The sequence below is a fragment of the Salvelinus fontinalis genome, chromosome 14 (genome assembly GCF_029448725.1).
Source record: "Salvelinus fontinalis isolate EN_2023a chromosome 14, ASM2944872v1, whole genome shotgun sequence".
NCBI lineage: Eukaryota > Metazoa > Chordata > Actinopteri > Salmoniformes > Salmonidae > Salvelinus > Salvelinus fontinalis.
Genome location: NC_074678.1, coordinates 53,137,143 through 53,157,662, shown reverse-complemented (window position 1 = coordinate 53,157,662; position 20,520 = coordinate 53,137,143). Strand labels below are relative to the sequence as shown.

General features: G+C 41.9%; 1 protein-coding gene across 2 annotated transcripts in view; it reads left to right on the top strand.

Annotated features, from left to right (window-relative positions):
* The window catches only part of vtg3 (vitellogenin 3, phosvitinless), a 56,780-nt gene that overhangs the window by 11,201 nt on the left and 25,059 nt on the right, over positions 1-20,520 (top strand). For both annotated transcript variants that reach the window (XM_055862273.1, XM_055862274.1), the window contains exon 25: positions 4,863-5,008. In XM_055862273.1, the coding sequence (XP_055718248.1) occupies positions 4,863-5,008 (146 nt within the window). The remainder of the gene's footprint in view (positions 1-4,862; positions 5,009-20,520) is intronic.

Sequence of the window (20,520 nt, the reverse complement as noted above, 5' to 3'; positions counted from 1 at the left end):
TAGAAGAGTAGAGATACTGGGGTGCAAAAGAACAAGAGGATAAATAACAATATGGGGATGAGGTAGTTGGGTGTGCTATTTCCAGATTGGTTGTGTACAGGTACAGTGATCGGTAAACTGCTCTGACAGCTGATGCTTAAATTTAGGCAGTTTAAATTTGCATCGTGCAGCACAATCTCCAAAAAGTTCTGGGACACTGTAAAGTCCATGGAGCATAAGAGCACCTCCTCCCAGCTGCCCACTGCACTGAGTTTAGGAAACACCGTCACCATCGATAAATCCATAATTAAACAGTTCAATAAGCATTTTTCTATGGCTGGCCATGCTTTCCACCTGGCCACCCCTACCCTGGTCAACTGCCCTGCACCCCCCACAGCAACTTGCCCAAGCCTCCCCCATTTCTCCAGCACCCAAATCCAGATAGCTTATGTTCTGAAAGAGCTGCAAAATCTGGACTCTTACAAATCAGCAGGGCTAGACAATCTGGACCCTCTCTTTCTAAAATTATCAGCCAAAAACATTGCAACCCCTATCACTAGCCTGTTCAACCTCTCTTTCGTATTGTCTGAGATCCCCAAAGATAGAAAAGCCACCGCTGTCATCCCCCTCTTCAAAATGGGAGACACTCTGGACCCAAACTGCTACAAACCTATATCTATCCTACCCTGCCTTTCTAAGGTCTTCGAAAGCCAGGTCAAAAAGCAGATCACCGACCATTTCGAATCCCACCATACCTTCTCCGCTATGCAATCTGGCTCCCGAGCTGGTCATGGGTGCACCTCAGCCACGCTCAAGGACCTAAACGATATCACAATCACCATAGATAAAAGACAGTACTGTGCAACCGTCTTCATCGACCTGGCCAAGGCTTTCGACTCTGTCAATCAGCACATTCTGATCGGCAGACTCAACAGTCTTGGTTTCTCAAATGACTGCCTCGCCTGGTTCACCAACTTTTATTTTTTATTTTTTTATTTTTTATTTTACCGTTATTTTACCAGGTAAGTTGACTGAGAACACGTTCTCATTTGCAGCAACGACCTGGGGAATAGTTACAGGGGAGAGGAGGGGGATGAATGAGCCAATTGTAAAACTACTTCTAAGACAGAGTTCAGTGTGTCAAATCGGAGGGCCTGTTTTCCAGACCTCTGGCAGTCTCTATGGGGGTGCCACAGGGTTCAATTCTCGGGCCGACTATTTTCTCTGTATACATCAATGATGTCACTCTTGCTGCTGGTGATTCTCTGATCCACCTCTACACAGACGATACCGTTCTGTGTACTTCTGGCCCTTCTTTGTACACTGTTAACCTCTCTGGGATAGATGGGACGCTTGCGTCCCAACAGGCATGTCAAAATGTAGAGCGCCAAATTCAAAAAAATTATATAAAATTAAACTTGATTAAATCACACATATAAGATATCAAATTAAAGCTACACTCGTTGTGAATCCAGCCAACATGTCAGATTTCCAAAAGGCTTTTCGGCGAAAGCATAAGATGCTATTATCTGATGATAGCCCAATGTAAACAAGAGAGTGTAGCCTATTGCTAGCGCTACATGCTACATGCTAGCGCTACTCAAAACGCTAATATAAAATATAAAACATGCATTAAAACATGATTCTTTTGTTGGCACTCCAATATGTCCCATAAACATCACAAATGGTCCTTTTGTTCGATTAATTCCATCCATATATATCCAAATTGTCCATTTATTTGGCGCCGTTGTACCAGGAAAAACAGCATTCAATTTGAACAAAATCACGACACAATATCTAAAAAAAATTACCTCTAAACTTTGCCAAAACATTTCAAAGTACTTTTGTAATACAGCTTAAGGTATTTGTAAACGTTAATAATCGATCAAATTGAAGACAGGTCAATCTGTTTTCAATACAGGATATCAACAAACTCACGGAACATTTCATGTCTTGCCCAAATCTCAAACATAAACAAACGACGTCACTCCACTTCCGGGTCAATATCTATTTCACCTCACTAAGAAAAAAACTTAACCATTTTCCATACAATGGCGACATCCAGTGGAAGCAGTAGAAACTGCGCATTTACTGATTAGAATTCTGGTTTGCCCAAAACAATCCATTGAACATAGAGGAACTTAACAATAAAAAAGTTAGTCCTCAGGGTTTTGACTGCTATATAAGTTCTGTTATACTTACAGATATGATTCAAACAGTTTTAGAAACTTCAGAGTGTTTTCTATCCAAATCTACTAATTATATGCATATCTTATATTCTGGGGATGAGTAGCACGAAGTTGAAATTGCGCACGCTATTTGTCCCTAAGTGAAAACTCTGCACCCTATCCTCAAGAAGTTAACTAACCTCCAGATGAGCTTCAATACCATACAACTTTCCTTCCGTGTCCTCCAACTGCTCTTATATACAAGTAAAACTAAATGCATGCTTTTCAACCGATCGCTACCAGCACCTGCCCGCCCATCCTGCATCACTAGTCTGGACGGTTCTGACTTAGAACATGTGGACATCTACAAATGCCCAGGTGTCTGGTTAGACTGTAAACTCTACTTCCAGACTCACATTAAGTATCTACAATCCAAAATTAAATCTAGAATCTGCTTCCTATTTCGCAACAAAGCCTCCTTCACTCATGCTGCCAAACACACCCTCGTAAAACTAACTATCCTACCGATCCTCGACTTCGGCGATGTCATTTACGAAATAGCCTCCAACAGTCAACTCCACAAATTGGATGCGGTCTATCACAGTGCCATCCGTTTTGTCACCAAAGCCCCATATACTACCCACCACTGCAACCTGTATGCTCTCGTTGGCTGGCCCTCGCTTCATACTCGTCGCCAAACCCACTGGCTCCAGGTCATCTACAAGTCTTTGCTAGGTACAGTCCCGCCTTATCTCAGCTCACTGGTCACCATAGCAGCACCCACCAGTAGCACGCGCTCCAGCAGGTATATCTCACTGGTCACCCCCAAAGCCAACACTTACTTTGGCCGCCTTTCCTTCCAGTTCTCTGCTGCCAATGACTGAAACGAACTGAAAAAAAATCACTGAAGCAGGAGACTTAATTCTCCCAAAATAACTTTAAGCACCAGCTGTCAGGGCAGCTCACAGATCACTGCACCTGTACATAGCCCATCTCTAAATAGCCCATCCAACTACCTCATCTCCATACTGTTATATTTTTTTTTTTGCTCCTTTGCACCCCAATATCTCTACTCGCACATTCATCTTCTGCACATCTTTCACTCCAGTGTTTAATTGCTCAATTGTAATTATTTCGTCGCTATGGCCTATTTATTGCCGTACCTCCCTTGTCTTACCTCATTTGCACACACTGTTTATAGACTTTTTTTAAATTGTGTTATTGACTGTATGTTTTATTCCATGTGTAACTCTATGTTGTTGTTTGTGTCGCACTGCTTTGCTTCATCTTGGCCAGGTCGCAGTTGTAAATGAGAACTTGTTCTCAACTAGCCTACCTAGTTAAATAAAGGTGAAATAAAATATATATTTATACCTTGTTTGTTTACATTTACAATGTTTACAAACAAGGGAGAAAAACAAGCTTATATGTTGGGTTCTTATGGAGTGTGACAGTTGAACTAAGCTCATGAGGCATTTACAAGTTTTATTCGTCAAGAATCAATGTATATATATATATATATATATATTACTGTACATATAATGTATTAGTCCAAAAATGGATGTAGCAACTACATATTGCCCCTTTAAGTCTATCAAAAGTGTACGAATTTGAGCATGTGTCCATTAGGCCTATGTATTTTCTTTTCTTATCAGCATAAATTAGATTGGAATAAAGGTGGGCATTTTATTGCTCATAGGCTTGGATCCACACTATGTAGCTGTTCCAAGAGCGCATATTTCACTCGCTGTCCACTGGTTTCAAAAACAATGATTGTTGTGCAAATTAAAATTCTTGAATTCAACCATTATTGGGTTCAAATACACATTTACATTTGTGAACAGCCATCCACAACAACCACAATCCGTAAGGCGCAAATAGCTAAATGAGAGAGCAGCAGTGTGATTCACATCAATGCGCTATGTAGATATCAATAACAATTGATATCCGTTTCGCCATAGACTACAACACTGCTGTTATCCTTACCTCCAAGCGTTTGTTCAAGTTGGATAATCTTTGTATGCCGGCAGTAGTCACACCATTGGAAGACATAGCTTGGACTGTAGACTACAAAAGTCTATTCCTGCTCTTTTCCCGCGATCCATCAAACACATTTGGTGTGTCATCATAATGGTCTCGGACTTGTGGTCAGACACTCAGGTGGAACAAATGTACATTTGAATGTCAATTTAAAAAACACAGAAGTGACAAATATGTTTTTGCAAACATAATTTCTGAATTTAAAAGTGATCATCGAAGAAATCTAGTTTTTCAAAAGTATCTGTAATCTGATTACAATATTTTTGCTGGTAACGTAACGGATTACAGTTTAAAAAAATTGTTACCCCCGCCCCCAACCCTGAAGGTTATAGGCAGTACAATCTAAGAAAAGAAGGTACTAACTAGAACCTAAAAGGTTCTTCAGCTGTCCCCATATGAGAACTGTTTGAAGAACCATTTTTTGGTTCCAGGTAGAACTCTTTTGTGTTCCATGTAGAAATATTTCCCCAGAAGGTTCTACATGGAACCAAAAACAGTTCTACCTGGAACCAAAAAGGGTTCTCGTATCAGGAGAGCGGCAGAATCCTTTTCAAACTCTTTTTTCTAAATAGTGTAGATACAAGGTGGGAAGAGATATCTCTCAATAGGGATTGGAGAAACATGATATGTTAATTCAATGTGATGGCTTCATAAGTGTTCTCTTTTTCATGTTAGATGCACGTAAGATGGGGAGATGAGTGTCAGTCATATGAGATGTCTATGAAAACTGCCACCGCACATCTGCCTGGGTCCAAACCCACTCTGAAGGCCAAGATTCACTGGAAGACTGTTTCAGGGTACATGACAGAGGTTGGAAAAAGGTGAGACAAGCACACATTCAGTACACTGAAAAGTATATTCAGTTTCCCAAACCTACTGCAATCAGAGTAATGTATTAGCAGGTCGTGTGACTATTCACATTGTATATAAACGCTATTGGTTCCTTAATGAAAAACAACTTCACTTTTATGCTGATGACACTGTGATGTACTGACTCCTCTGTGAACCAGGCTATAGCCGATCTACAGACTGCATGTAATGTCATACAAAAAGCACTTGTTGACCTTAAACAAGTAGTTTGGAAAAAAGTTGTTTTCTAGAGAGCCCACAACATTGACGCCACTGATTTAACCCTTTGGACCCCAATAGAATTATAGAATGCTGCTGTAGATTACTGAGAATTTTCAAGATTAAGCACATTTTCTCACAAATTTCAAATAAACAGACATAGCTCAAGAACAAAAAACAAATGACAATCACAAGTCAACTTAGGTTAAATATGACACTACATTCATGTCAATAGGAATAAAATCAATTTTGTCTCCCATTGTGTAAAGACACTCACTATCAAAAAACAATTAACACTCGAGTATTTAAATTGTACAACATTTCACCAAATTACTCATTCAAACTGTACCAACTATGATATATTTATATTATTTATATATACAGTAGCAGTCAAAAGTTTGGACACCTACTCATTCAAGGGTTTTTCTTTATTTGTACAACTTTCTACATTGTAGAATAAAAAGTGTTAAACAAATCAAAATACATTTTATATTTGAGATTATTCAAATAGAAATACGTTGCCTTGATGACAGCTTTGCACATTGGCCTTGGTCTGCAAGGTGACCAAGAACGTGATGGTCACACTGACAAAGCTCTAAAGTTCCTCTGTGGAAATGGGAGAACCTTCCAGAAGAACAACCATCTCTACAGCAGTACACCAATCAGGCCTTTATGGTAGTGTGGCCAGACGGAAGCCACTCCTCAGTATAAGTCACGACAGCCCGCTTCGTTAGCCAAAAAGGCACCTAAAGGACTCAGACCATGAGAAACAAGATTATCTGGTCTGATGAAAACAAGATTGAACTCTTTGGCCTGAAAGCCAAGCGTCACATCTGGAGGAAACCTGGCATCATCCCTACGGTGAAGCAAGGTGGTGGCAGCATCATGCTGTATGGACTGGGAGACTAGTCAGGATCGAGGCAAAGATGAACAGAGCAAAGTACAGTGATCCTTGATGAAAACCTGCTCCAGTGTGCACAGGACCTCAGACTGGACCCCGAAAGGTTCACAGCAAAGGTTCACCTTCCAACAGGACAACGACCCTAAGCACACAGCCAAGACAACACAGGAGTGGCTTCGGGACACGTCTCTCAATGTCCTTGAGTGGGCCAGCCAGAGCCCGGACTTGAACCCGATCAATCATCTCTGGAGAGAGCTTAAAATAGCTGTGCAGCAACGCTCCCCCTACAATCTGGCAGAATTTAGCCAAGAAGACTCAAGGCTGTAATCGCTGCCAAAGGTGCTTCAGCAAAGTATTGGTCTGAATACTTAGTATGTAAATGTGATATCTGTTTTTAATACATTTTCACACTAAAAATATATTTTTTGCTTTGTCATTATAGGGTATTGTGTGTAGCTTGATGAGGGAAAAAACGATTTAATCAATTTTAGAATAAAGCCGTAATGTAGCAAATGTGGAAAACATCAAGGGGTACGAATACTTTCAGAATGCACTGTATATGTTATGGACAAAGTATATTTTACTTCAGATATCTTTTTTTTTGTCCAATCCTTCAGCTACCCACATTCCCTTCCATCTAGGTGCCATATATTTTCCAACTGTGTTGTGATGTTTCACTAAAGATTTTAACCTTTCTATTCTTATAGTTTCTATGGATAGTAAATGAAATATATTTTTTTGTTATTTTTGCAATTTTTTGCTATTATATTATTGATTGTGTTGTGACTTTACTTTCATTAATCTGAAGACTGTTATTTATCTAATGGACCTAAATATATTTTATTGTTACTGATTTAAATGAATGATGTAACAATTAACTCATTAAGATCTGGGGCACCACGAGAGCGGTTCTTTAGAGTTTAATTTGTTAGATGATAACTCTATAAAGGGTTTCATAAACAGTCAACTTATTAAATCATAACCTCGTATCATATCATAATTCAGAACAGTCGTAACCTCCTTGTATCTGCAAAAACCTGAGTCTTACCTTACTTATGATTCAGTACTACACAAATTGGAATAATGATTTCTTTACTAGCTAACAGACAGACATTTCACGTTGTTACATTTAGAAACTACTCTCAATTATAGTAGCCCGCTTGGAGTAAGAAATCATTAAATTATTTACGTGAAAGGTCATATCTGTCAGAACCGGGCCACATTGGAAAGGGGGTTGGGTCTTTTCGTGGCATGCTTGTAAGGCTCTTATTGTCCAAAATGGTTCCGACAAGTCTCATACTGTTTGTAGTTGTCATGTGGTCCTGAACAGAACTACAGAGTTGATTCTCCTTTCGTTCGCTCTGGAAGATGCTTCTTTGAAGATAGGCTAGCCAGCCGTGTCAATGGTTCCCAGTGGGGTGATGAGAATAGCGTAATATGATGATTTGAACAGAGTAATGGGATGGTCCCACTTAAATTCGCTTTTCTAGATAATTTACTTAGGACAGCTAATCAGCCATACCAGGGATTGTCTGAGAGGTGACAATATCGTCTCTACCTCGTGTTGAGATTCAGAGTTCGAACCACATGAGCTGCAGCTCTACATCTCTCTGGTCTGATATGTTAATTTCGTAACCCATCATTTATGCAGTTTGTTTGAGAGGGGCGGTTCCGTCAGGCTGACACGCTCTCTGACCTCACTCAGGGGCGTTACTTGTCACTTGTAGAAAGTTATGTACAACTATTATCTCTTATGGCTCCTAAACTCATGTCCCACCCTTCACAAAAACACTTTCATAATTTTTCATGTTTCATGCACAACGCATGGGATGGACACTTTCCAAGTTAGTATTTCCTTTAAAACATTTTTTTTACATCACAAAATAACAACCAAAATGTAATTATTGTTCTTTAGATCGCCTCTGACCTTATCCCTCGTTCAATGTTAGAAATATTTAGTCGGGAGTATGTGAAACAAAGTCACATTCCTCTGGTAAACATTGGAGAGAGATGCTGACTGTTGATTTACAACAGGGTGTGAGGTCTTAACCCCCACCAGTCCCCCCCCCCCCTCTCTGCAGGTGAGAGGGGGTTTGGTTGAAGTTATTTATTGCAAAGCTGATCTGACCTATTCGGATCCTCACACAATAGTCATGACAGTCCCCCTCTGGTGGGTTCAATCTTGGAAGGATTCTACAAGTTGCAACCCACCAAAAGAATGGTCATGGGATGGCCTGGTTGTGGATCATCGTTCCGGACGGTCGTCCAGTTGTCCAGACTGGTGGATATAGGCAGTGACTTTGACAGTCGTTAATAATGCACAACACTCACGCAATACGGTATTACATTTTTTCCCCAAATGAGCGGCGTCGGGGCACTTGTTTGTGGCAGTATCACTTCCTAAGTGTCAAAGAAAATGAAAATGAAATTAAGAATAAAACACAACAAAAAGATATACAAAACATAGTTACCACACTTTAACCTGTTGGGGATGGGGGCGCTGTTTAGACTATTTATGCTAATGTGGCTAATTTTTTAAACGGCTTCCCACAAAATCCTTGATCGTACAATATGCATATTATTATTATTATTGGATAGAAAACAGTCTATAGTTTCTATAGGAGTTGAAATTTTGTCTCTAAGTGGAACAGAGCCCATTCTACAGCAATTTCCCTGACATGGAGTCAGATTTGAGAAACGTTGGCCACTTTTCTGAAGTCATTTAAACGGGCACTGTCGTTGCTATGACTATACGGACACTTCTTACGTCTTCCCCTGGATGCCTTTACGTGATGACGATTCCAACGGGCTCGATTGCTCGTTCACAGGCCCTACAAATGAAAAAAACCTTTAGCTAGCAAGTCTTTTCTTGCTGCGTAACGCGCGTGGAAGACACCGACCCTCTCCTGTTCCAAGCATTAGTTTAGCCTGTTATATTTCTCCGGTCATCTTTTCACTCGTTATAGGAGTTACAAACATCACAAAGTAGTTAATTTAAAGCGTTTTATAGCAATTTATATCCGTTTAGTGCGATTTTGGGACATTTATTTTTGCAACGATGTGAAAAGTTGGTCACGCTTTTCAGTTCATCCCGAACGTAGTTGACATTTCCACATGGCAAGAGGACAGCTTTCCACCAAAAGACGATTTCTCCCAAGAAAGGATCCTTTGCCCAAGATACTGATGGAAGAACAGCTCAAGGTAGGACATTTTTATTATGATAAATCGTGTTTCTGTCGAAACATTTTAGTGGCTTAGGACGCCATGTTTTTTGACGTAGCTTCGCTTGGCGCAAACTGTATTGAAAAGTAAGGATAAATTAAAAAATGTAATAACGCAATTGTATTAAGAATTAAATTGTCTATCAATCCCTGTCCACCCTATATTTTTTAGTCACGTTTATGAGTATTTATGTATAAGAGTAGATCACTGTCTAAGTGGCGCAAGGACGTTTTCTTTACCAGCTTGTCTACATTTCACATTGTCTAACCATGATTTTGGTGGCTAAATATAAACATTTTCGATCAAACTGTATATGCATGTTGTAATGTGATGTTACAGGAGTGTCATCGGAAGAATTCTGAGAAGGTTAGTGAAAAAATTAATATCTTTTGGCGATGTTGACTTTTATCGCTCACTTTGGCTAGAATCAATGCTGGGCTGCTAATTGCTATGTGCTAAGCTAATATAACGATTTATTGTGTTTTCGCTGTAAGACACTTAGAAAATCTGAAATATTGTCTGTATTCACAGGATCTGTGTCTTTCGATTCGTGTATGCTGTGTATTTTTACGAAATGTTTGATGATTAGTAGTTAGGTAAACACGTTGCTCATTGTAATTATTCTAGTCCATTTGTGATGGTGGGTGCAATTGTAAACTATGCCATCTACCTGAAATATGCACTTTTTTCTAACAAAACCTATCCCATACCATAAATATGTTATCAGACTGTCATCTAATGAGTTTTTTTGTTGGTTAGGGGCTATAAATATCTTAGTTTAGCCGAATTGGTGATGGCTACTGGTGTTGGTGGACAAATAAAAGATGGTGGAATATGCTAATGTGTTTTTAGGTAATAGATGTACATCTTTACATATTGTGTCTTCCCTGTAAAACATTTTAAAAATCGGAAATGTTGACTGGATTCATAAGATCTGTGTCTTTCATTAGCTGTATTGGACTTTAATGTGTGAAAGTTAAATATTTTAAAAAAATATTTTTTTTGAATTTCGCGGCACTGGTTTTTCAGTGGGGGGGGGGGGGGGAGTGCCGCTAGCGGCACGCTGATCCTAGACAGGTTAATCATCTAATTGGACTCTATTCTATATACGTCCACGATCTTGTCATATCTAGGGTGATTCTACTTAGTGGTGTGTTAGGGCGCTATCCTAAGTTGGTAACTACATGATAAGTTATTACCAGCATGTGTGTTAACCATCAGAAGAGTGTTTTGGAGATTCGCTTCCACTAAGTGACTACTAACTCCTCTGTCGCTGTTATCAAGGGCAATTCGAATTGTTAGGTCTCAAACCTTCTTACTGACTGTGGCTGGACTGACCGTTGCTGGCATTGATATTAGTATCCAAGGGGACCAGCTAAGCTACCAATTTATTCCGTAATGTTATCCTACACATGATTAGAGCATTTAAATAGTTGCATTGTAGTTGAGACTATGCATGGCAAGGAAGGATTATTGTTACCATTTTTTGGGGGGAGTTGCAAAGTCCACTGCACTTCTTTTATGACCAGTGTGGGACACCTCAGTGATATGGCAGATGTATTCTAAGGTTATCCCCGTCAAGAGGCTTGTCCACTCCTCTCTGTTCTCGTGGGGAAGTTTACAACTTGATTTGTTTCCTGATCGGGCGGCCTCGTACAGTGCTGCAAATAGCCCCGATCCACCCCCCACTGGCCTTGACGACGCTTACCATGAGTCTGGACTAGTAATCCCGCCCTTTGTGTCTCGGGACCTCCCCACCAGCGGTTGGTGTTGGTGTCCGAGGCACAAACGAAAAGATTGTGCCCTTTGTACGAGTTGTCAGCAGCCGCATTTTTAGTAGATTGGCTGTAACTCTTCTAGTGTTTGTACTTCAAAACACTCAGTGGCTGACGTGGCCTGCCATTCGCCACAACATCTGCATGTGGCAACCGTTCCAGCACCTGCGAACTGAGACAAGGATATCTTTCGGCAATATTGCAGTTTTTCACCAGTTGGAGTCACCGGGTCAGTGGTGGGACTGACACCGTTAGTTTTATTGTAAGGGGTTTCAGTCCCACTCCAAGCAGAAAGCGTATCATCGGAAGCAGAGTCCACTCTGAAAGTTGATGCTTTGTTTCCTGATACGACCACAGTGCTTGTGGAAGTGTCTGAAGGACAAGAGAAGTTCATCTTAGCTATGGTATCGCATGACTCCAAGGAGGAGGGAAGTTGCTCACTCACAGAGAATGTTGGCTCAAAATATTGAAAATAATAGTCTATCAGGTTTGCTGATTGAATGTGACGAGATAGCGTCATATCTGCTTGAATCATATTCTGCACCAAGAGGTATCGAAATGGTTTTTTCCCAAGGGGTCCTGTCAACAGATGCTCCTTGTGGATGACTGTGTTACAGCCAGCGTTAGGAGAAGACAGTGTGGTCAGTGGAGACGGCACGATTACCTCTGACCACAATTGGTTGTTTTTCCAATTCATCAGAGAAACCAAACGATCCATCAAGTCTGCTCCGAGTAGCAGGTGTTCAGTGTTGAGGCTGGTATCATACACAGGGTGAATAAGCGAAACATCTTGGAAGTATACTTTTAGCGTTAGTCGCATTGTGAGAGGCGAGGTAGTCTGAGTTAACCCTCAAAGTTTGTCTTATCGTTCTGTTCTTAACCAACGTTACCTGGGTTCACAGCACTTTTGAGATCATTGTCAAGCCCGAATCAATTAGCGCATCATGGGTTAAGCAGTCTTTGAGTTCCGTTTTGTGGTCATATTACCCACACAGTTGAGTGATTGTTCGCAATGGCGTAATGCATCATTTGTCTTCATGGTGAAAACAGATTGACTTATCAGAGTTTGAGTGGAGTTGGCTATTGCGATGTTGTTTACATTGTGCGTAGCAACATTTGTATCTGAGTATATAGTCAAAGCCTGTAGGCTTGTTTCTTGATCGAGCGGGCCGTGGATAGGGTTGAGTCAGAACGGGGGTAATTTAATAGTTTACGTCCTCGCTAATGGTGTTAAATTCGGCTGACCTGTTCTCCGGGAAGTCCACGCCTAGTCATGGTGACGTATCTTTTTCGTCTTTCTCAAATGTTGCTGCTTTTGTATTTCTCTTAGCAGAACGTCTTGAGAGCATTGGTCTACGATTTGATCGTCATTGAAGCCTTTTGACCCTTGTGCCCTGACACTTTGTGTGGGTTGGGTGCAGCAAAGTCGCTGTTTTGTCATCCGACTTGGTCATTGTGTTCATTACCTGATCGTCTTTGGTCTGCAGCATTTGGACTGGAACATTATTGCTTTCAGTGTTGTTAATCAAAATGGCATACATGTTATCAATTTGCCCGCCCCTGTTTGTAGCGAACTCGCACGATTTATATAGATTTGCTTGGACTTCGTCGTATTTACTTTTGGCTAAATCGAGTTGCTCCTGTAAAATACAATTTTGTTCCTGTAGACGATGATTTTGTTCAAGAGTTTGTGCTAGTTCGTCGTCATAAGTTTTTGCCATTTCTTTTAATTGTTCAGTTCTCAACTGCAGTTCTTCGTCTAGCAGTATCTTTTCCTTTTCTGCTTTTGTTATTAGTTAACTGGTTCTCTCCACCTGTCCCTTCATCTCAACCGTTTCTTGCTCGTGCTTCTGCTGTGCACTGCGGAACTTGACCGATGTCAGTCTCTGCTGGCGGCCATACCTCAGAGCTAAATTCGAGAGAACCGTACAAGGCCTGCGCCTGTTGGTTTATCTTGGAGTCTGTTTTTGGCATTTCTGCAGTTTTTTCACTTATTGCATTGTGATCTAACATTCTCAGCCCTTTGGCATAGTTTGGGATAATATTGCTGTTGATTTCAGCAATCATCCTTTCCATGGGTGAGGGTTCACTAATTAGCAGGGGAATGGGGGCCACCCCCTCTGATAGCTTGCTCATTATTATTATTATTATTATTATTATTATAATTATTATGTTTTGTAAAGTTTGGGATTTGAGATGATGGATTTTTTTTAAAATATATATATAGACGTTAATGAATCATCAATACTTAATCAGTAATGTGGGAGTTGGACATCAATGAACTTGCAAAAGCAAATCTTATTGATTTACAATGTTATTCAAATCACAATGCATAGAGTGGGTAGCCATTTGATTAGCTGTTCAGGATTCTTATGGCTTAGGGACCTTTTGGTCCTAGACTTGGCGCTCTGAAACCGCTTGCCATGTGGAAGCAGCGATAACAGTCTATGAGTGGGGTGGCTGGAGTCTGACAATTTGTCTGACAAGTTATATTACAGTCCGTAGAAACATGTCAAACGAAGTATAGAATCAATCTTTAGGATGTTTTTAACATAATCAATAATGTTCCAACCGGAGAATTCCTTTGTCGCTCTCACGTGAACGCACGAGACTGAGCTCGTGGCTCTCTGGCAGACCTCTGACTCATTCCCCTCTCATTCGCCCCCAGTTCACAGTAGAAGCATCAAACAAGGTTCTAAAGACTGACATCTAGTGGAAGCCTTAGAACGTGCAATTTGACCCCATAGACACTGTGTATTCGATAGAACAAGAGTTGAAAAACTACAAACCTCAGATTTCACACTTCCTGGTTGGATTTTTTCTCAGGTTTTTGCCTGCCATATGACTTATGTTATACTCAGACATCATTCAAACAGTTTTAGAAATTTCAGAAGTTTTTCTATGCAAATCTACTAATTATATGCATATTCTAGCTTGCATATTCTAGCTTTTTTTTGACGGCACCTGAACGTGCCTTACAATCAGCGATTACCCCTTATAGAATGCTAGCACAAATGAGGGTTTAGTCAGGAATAGTCATGGATCATCATGCGCAAAAAAGTCATTCTGGTCTCTGAAAACTCTCTCCCTTCTGAATGCACGGTTTTCAATGTATTCCAATAACGCAAGAACAGGCACGGTTTATTTTTTCCAATTTGAAACACTATTTATAGAACATCGCATTCTGTTTTTAATTCAAAACACCTTGTGTCCGGCAATTAATTCCTCACAGCTTTAATTTATCATTTCTAACAAATTGTTCAATTAGCTAATGTAAGGTTCACCACAGGCTTGGATGCATATGCGTCCCAAACTGCAATACCCCTACATAACCAGGAGGAAAATCATTTATGTCAAGTCTAGACTTTGCATAGAGGTAAGATCATTTCCACGTCAAAGCAAGATAAATAACTACTTACACATGGTTTTCTGCGTAAGTCATACTTAAGGTCAAAATTGATCATATGTCCAATTTATAAATGATACCCCAGGAGTACCCAAGAACTATTTGAGAATGTCTTGTTACACACCTAGGTGGCAAAGGTCCGGATGGATAATGTAATTTATCGGCGTAGTAACAAACACCCACCTCACAACCCAAGCAACCCCAAACTGTTCACACTCCTCTTGTTGTCGGAGAGAAAATATTGCACACCAACCGATTATGTTAGGTATGAGCTAAGTCACAGAAAAAGACAGCCATTTTTCCAGCCAAAGAGAGCAGTAACAAAAAGCAGAAATAGAGATAAAATGAATCACTAACCTTTGATGATCTTCATCAGATGACACTCATAGGACTTCATGTTACACAATACATGTATGTTTTTTACGGTAAAGTTCATATTTATATTAAAAAAATCTGAGTTTAGACGGGACGCTACTGTCTCACTTGGCAAAAAGCCTGAGAAAATGCAGAGCGCCAAATTAAAATTAATTACTATAAAATCTAACTTTCATTAAATCACACATGAAAGATACCAAATTAAAGCTACACTGGTTCTGAATCAAGCCAACATGTCAGAATTCAAATAGGCTTTTCGGCGAAAGCATACGATCCTATTATCTGAGGATAGCACAATTGTAAACAAAGAGAGATACGCATATTTCAACCCTGCAGGCGCGACACAAAACGCAGAAATAAAAATATAATTCCAATATGTCCCATAAACATCACAAATGGTCCTTTTCTTCGATTAATTCTGTCACTATATATCCAAAATGTCCATTTATTTGGCACGTTTGATCCAGAATAACACAGGTTTCAACTTGCTCAAACGTGACGATAAAATATCTCAAAGGTAAACTTTGCCAAAAAATTTCAAACTACTTTTGTAATACATCTTTAGATATTTTTTTACGTTAATAATCAATAAAATTGAAGACAGGATGATCTGTGTTCAATACAGGATTAAAACCAACTGTAGCATGCTTTCTGGTCTCGCGCCTCTAACAAACCTGACACGTCGAGTGCCTCGACTTCAAGATGGCCGTACTTCTTCATTACACAAAGGAATAACCTCAACCAATTTCAGTGGAAGCCGTAGGAACTGCAAGCAGGTCGCTTAAAAACCTAGTTTCCCAATGAAAACTTATTGAAAAGAGAGTGACCTCCAAAAAAAATACATCTGAATGGTTTGTCCTCGGGGTTTCACCTGCTAAATAAGTTCTGTTATACTCACAGACATGATTCAAACGGTTTTAGACACTTCAGAGTGTTTTCTATCCAAATCCACTAACAATCTGCATATTTTATCTTCTGGGGATGAGTGGCTGGAAGTTGAATTTGGGTATGCTTTTCATCCTAATGTGAAAATGCTGCCCCCTACCCTAGAGAAGTTAATAACGCAGGGCAGACAGACAAGTTCAATACTTTATCCCCCTTCCACCTGCCTCTTACATTTTTGCGGTAATGCTGCAGTTGGTTGTAATTTTGGATAGAGCAAACATTTCCATCTATTTTTGTCAGCTGCATGTGTGACATGTTATGATATCATACTGTTTCCTATTTTTATTTTTGTATATATATTTTTTTATCAATAATAGTATATTTGAGTTTAACCATATTATTTGTTCTTTGTTTTCTGATGAATTAAACTTTCTACGGCTTGTTTTAAAAACAGAGATATTCTGGAGATTATTTCATTTTAAAATAACCAAAAGTAACAGGTTGAAATCTGAATTAAGTGGAAACGGGGTGAGCCATTCTTACTAATCTGCTAGAGAAGCAGTTTGGATTTTAAGTGTAGTTTTTGCATGACTGAAGCCTTTAGTGAGAAGTCCAATGCTTCAATCATTTTTTTGCCAGTTTAATTTTGTCTGGCTTGCCATTCCAAATAAAAAGTATTTTTAATTTTTTTGCTCATATAATTTGAGAAACATGTCGTTAGGTGTAGGCAGGGCCATAAGCAAATAGATCAACTGGGATATGAGTAAAGAGTTAATCAGGGTGATTTTTCTACAAATTGACAGGTATTTTCCTTGTCATGGTATAAATATCTAACCTATTTTTGCTCACTTTCTATTAAAATGTATTGTAGTGAGATCATTTCTTTCTTTCACGATATGAATACTGAAGATGTCCACCACCATCAGACCATTTTATTGGTAAACTACACAGTAATGTAAAAGTTGTGATCCAATACGTAATTTAATACACGTATCATAATTTGGTTGTAATCCAGTGTAACGGCTGTCCTCCTCTTCTTCATCCGAAGAGGAGCAGGGATTGAACCAAGGCGCAGTGGAGTTTGAATACATAATGAATTTATTGACAAGACGAAAAAACACGAACTTGACTATACACTAACAAAACAAATAAACGGTGTAGAACAGATCTGAACGACGGACTCACATAACACACGAGAACGCACGAACCGGGAAAAAGCCTACACATAAATGACACTTAACAAACAAACCGAAACCAGTCCCGTGTGGCGCAACGACATACACAAACACAGGAGACAATCACCCACAAACAAACAGTGAGAATACCCTACCTAAATATGACTCTTAATTAGAGGCAAACGCAAACCACCTGCCTCTAATCAAGAGCCATACCAGGCAAACCAAAACCAACATAGAAACAGATAACATAGAATGCCCACCCAACCTCACGTCCTGACCAACTAACACACAAAAACTAACATAAATAGGTCAGGAACGTGACAGTACCCCCCCCCACAAGGTGCGAACTCCGGACGCACCAGCACAAAGTCTAGGGGAGGGTCTGGGTGGGCATCTAACCACGGTGGTGGCTCAGGCTCCGGGCGCGGTTCCCACCCCACCATAATCCATCCTAACTTCCTCCCTCCAAGAATGTCCACCCTCTTTTGACCCCCACAAAATCCCCTTAACAACATATCTAATAAGGACAACACCGGGACAGAGAGATAAATCAAGACAGAGGGATAGATAAGAATATAGAAGTAGATAAAGATAGAGAGGGAGATCAGGATAGAGGGGCAACTCCGGACTGAAAGGCAGCTCCGGACAGAGAGACAGCTCTGGACTGATGGGCAGTTCTGGGTATCTAGCCTTTTCAGGCTGAAGGTCAGCTCATGGCTGACTGACGAATCTCGACGCTCATGGCTGGCTGACGGCTCTCGACGCTCATGGCAGGCTGACGGCTCTCGACGCTCATGGCAGGCTGACGGCTCTCGACGCTCATGGCAGGCTGACGGCTCTCGACGCTCATGGCAGGCTGACGGCTCTCGACGCTCATGGCGCTCTGACGGCTCTGGCTGCTCATGGCGCTCTGACGGCTCTGGCTGCTCATGGCGCTCTGACGGCTCTGGCTGCTCATGGCGCTCTGACGGCTCTGGCTGCTCATGGCGCTCTGACGGCTCTGGCTGCTCATGGCTCGCTGGCGGCTCTGGCAGATCCTGTCTGGTTGGCGGCTCTGGCAGATCCTGTCTGGTTGGCGGCTCTGGCAGATCCTGTCTGGTTGACGACTCTGGCAGATCCTGTCTGGTTGGCGGCTCTGGCAGATCCTGTCTGGTTGGCGGCTCTGGCAGATCCTGTCTGGCTGACGGCTCTAGCGGCTCCTGTCTGGCTGACGGCTCTAGCGGCTCCTGTCTGGCTGACGGCTCTGTAGGCTCATGGCAGACGGGCGGCTTTGCAGGCTCATGGCAGACGGGCGGCTTTGGAGGCTCCTGGCAGACGGATGGCTCAGACGGCGCTGGGGAGACGGATGGCTCAGATGGCGCTGGGGAGACGGATGGCTCAGATGGCGCTGGGGAGACGGATGGCTCAGATGGCGCTGGGGAGACGGATGGCTCAGATGGCGCTGGGGAGACGGATGGCTCAGATGGCGCTGGGGAGACGGATGGCTCTGGCCGGATATGGCGCACTGTAGACCTGGTGCGTGGTGCCGGAACTGGAGGCACCGTGCTAATGATAAGCACCTTCCTACTAGTGCGGGGAGCAGGGACAGGGCACACTGTATTCTCAAAGCCTACTCTATCCCTGATGCGTGGTACCGGCACTGGTGACGCCGGGCTGAGGACAAGCACATCAGGATTAGTAGGGGGAGAATATACAGTGTGTACAGGGCTCTGGAGACGCACTGGTAGCTTAGTGCGTGGGGCCGGAACTGGAGGCACCGGGCTAGATACACGCACTACAGGGAGAGTGCGTGGAGGAGGAACAGGGCTCAGGATACGCACTGGTAGCCTAGTGCGTAGTGTATACACTGTAGGTACTAGGCTGGGGCGGGGAGGTGGTGCCGGAAATACCGGACCGTGGAGGCGTACTGGCACTCTTGAGCATTGAGCTTGCCCAACCTTACCTGGTTGAATGCTCCCGGTTGCCCGACCAGTGCGGGGAGGTGGAATAACCCGCACCGGGCTATGTAGGCGAACCGGGGAAACCATGCGTAAGGCAGGTGCCATGTATGCCGGCCCGAGGAGACGCACTGGAGACCAGACGCGTTGAGCCGGCCTCATGACACCTGGCTCAATACCCAATCTAGCCCTACCAGTGCGGGGAGGTGGAATAACCCGCACTGGGCTATGCACTCGTACAGGAGACACCGTGCGCTCTACTGCGTAACACGGCGCCTGCCCGTACTCCCGCTCTCCACGGTAAGCCTGGGAAGTGGGCGCAGGTCTCCTACCTGCCCTTGGCCCACTATCTCCTAGCCCCCCCCCCAAGAAATTTTTGGGAATTACTTACGGGCTTTTCGGGCTTCCGTGCCAGACGCGTTCCCTCATAGCTCCGGTTCCTCTCCCCGGTAGCCTCTGCTCTCCTCAGTGCCTCCACCTGTTCCCATGGCTTTTCGGGCTTCCAGCCACGTCTCCTTGCTGCCTCCTCAAACCACCGTTCCTGGGCTTTAGCTGCCTCCCTCTCTTCCTGAGAACGGCGATTTTCTCCTGCCTTAGCCCAGGGACCTTCTCCATTCATTATCTGTTCCCATGTCCAGAAATCCTTGTTTTGTCCCTTACTCCGTTTATTTTTCCCTTGCCGCTTGGTCTTAGGTTGGTGGGTGATTCTGTAACGGCTGTCCTCCTCTTCTTCATCCGAAGAGGAGCAGGGATTGAACCAAGGCGCAGTGGAGTTTGAATACATAATGAATTTATTGACAAGACGAAAAAACACGAACTTGACTATACACTAACAAAACAAATAAACGGTGTAGAACAGATCTGAACGACGGACTCACATAACACACGAGAACGCACGAACCGGGAAAAAGCCTACACATAAATGACACTTAACAAACAAACCGAAACCAGTCCCGTGTGGCGCAACGACATACACAAACACAGGAGACAATCACCCACAAACAAACAGTGAGAATACCCTACCTAAATATGACTCTTAATTAGAGGCAAACGCAAACCACCTGCCTCTAATCAAGAGCCATACCAGGCAAACCAAAACCAACATAGAAACAGATAACATAGAATGCCCACCCAACCTCACGTCCTGACCAACTAACACACAAAAACTAACATAAATAGGTCAGGAACGTGACATCCAGAGAGGTTAGAAAAAGTATATAGATCCTCTATGAGGCTGTGGAGGGATCCAAATTGTGTTTTAAAAGAAAACATAAATCATGAGTGTACAATGACACCTTTTTAAGCCCTGGATTTCCACCCCATTGATATTATTGTTGGATCTGATAATAATAGCTAACATTTTGATAGCCATAATAAATACATATGCCGATAGTGGACAACCCTGTTTAACTTCTGATTAACTCGTCTTGACAGTTTAATACTTTCTGAGAATTAGGCATTATTTACTATTTAATAGCTAAGGTTACTATATATAACTTTAACCAATTGTATAAGAGATTCTCCAAAATGCTAATATTCCAGGCATTTATATATAAATTCCAGTTGTACTTCATCAAAATCCTTTT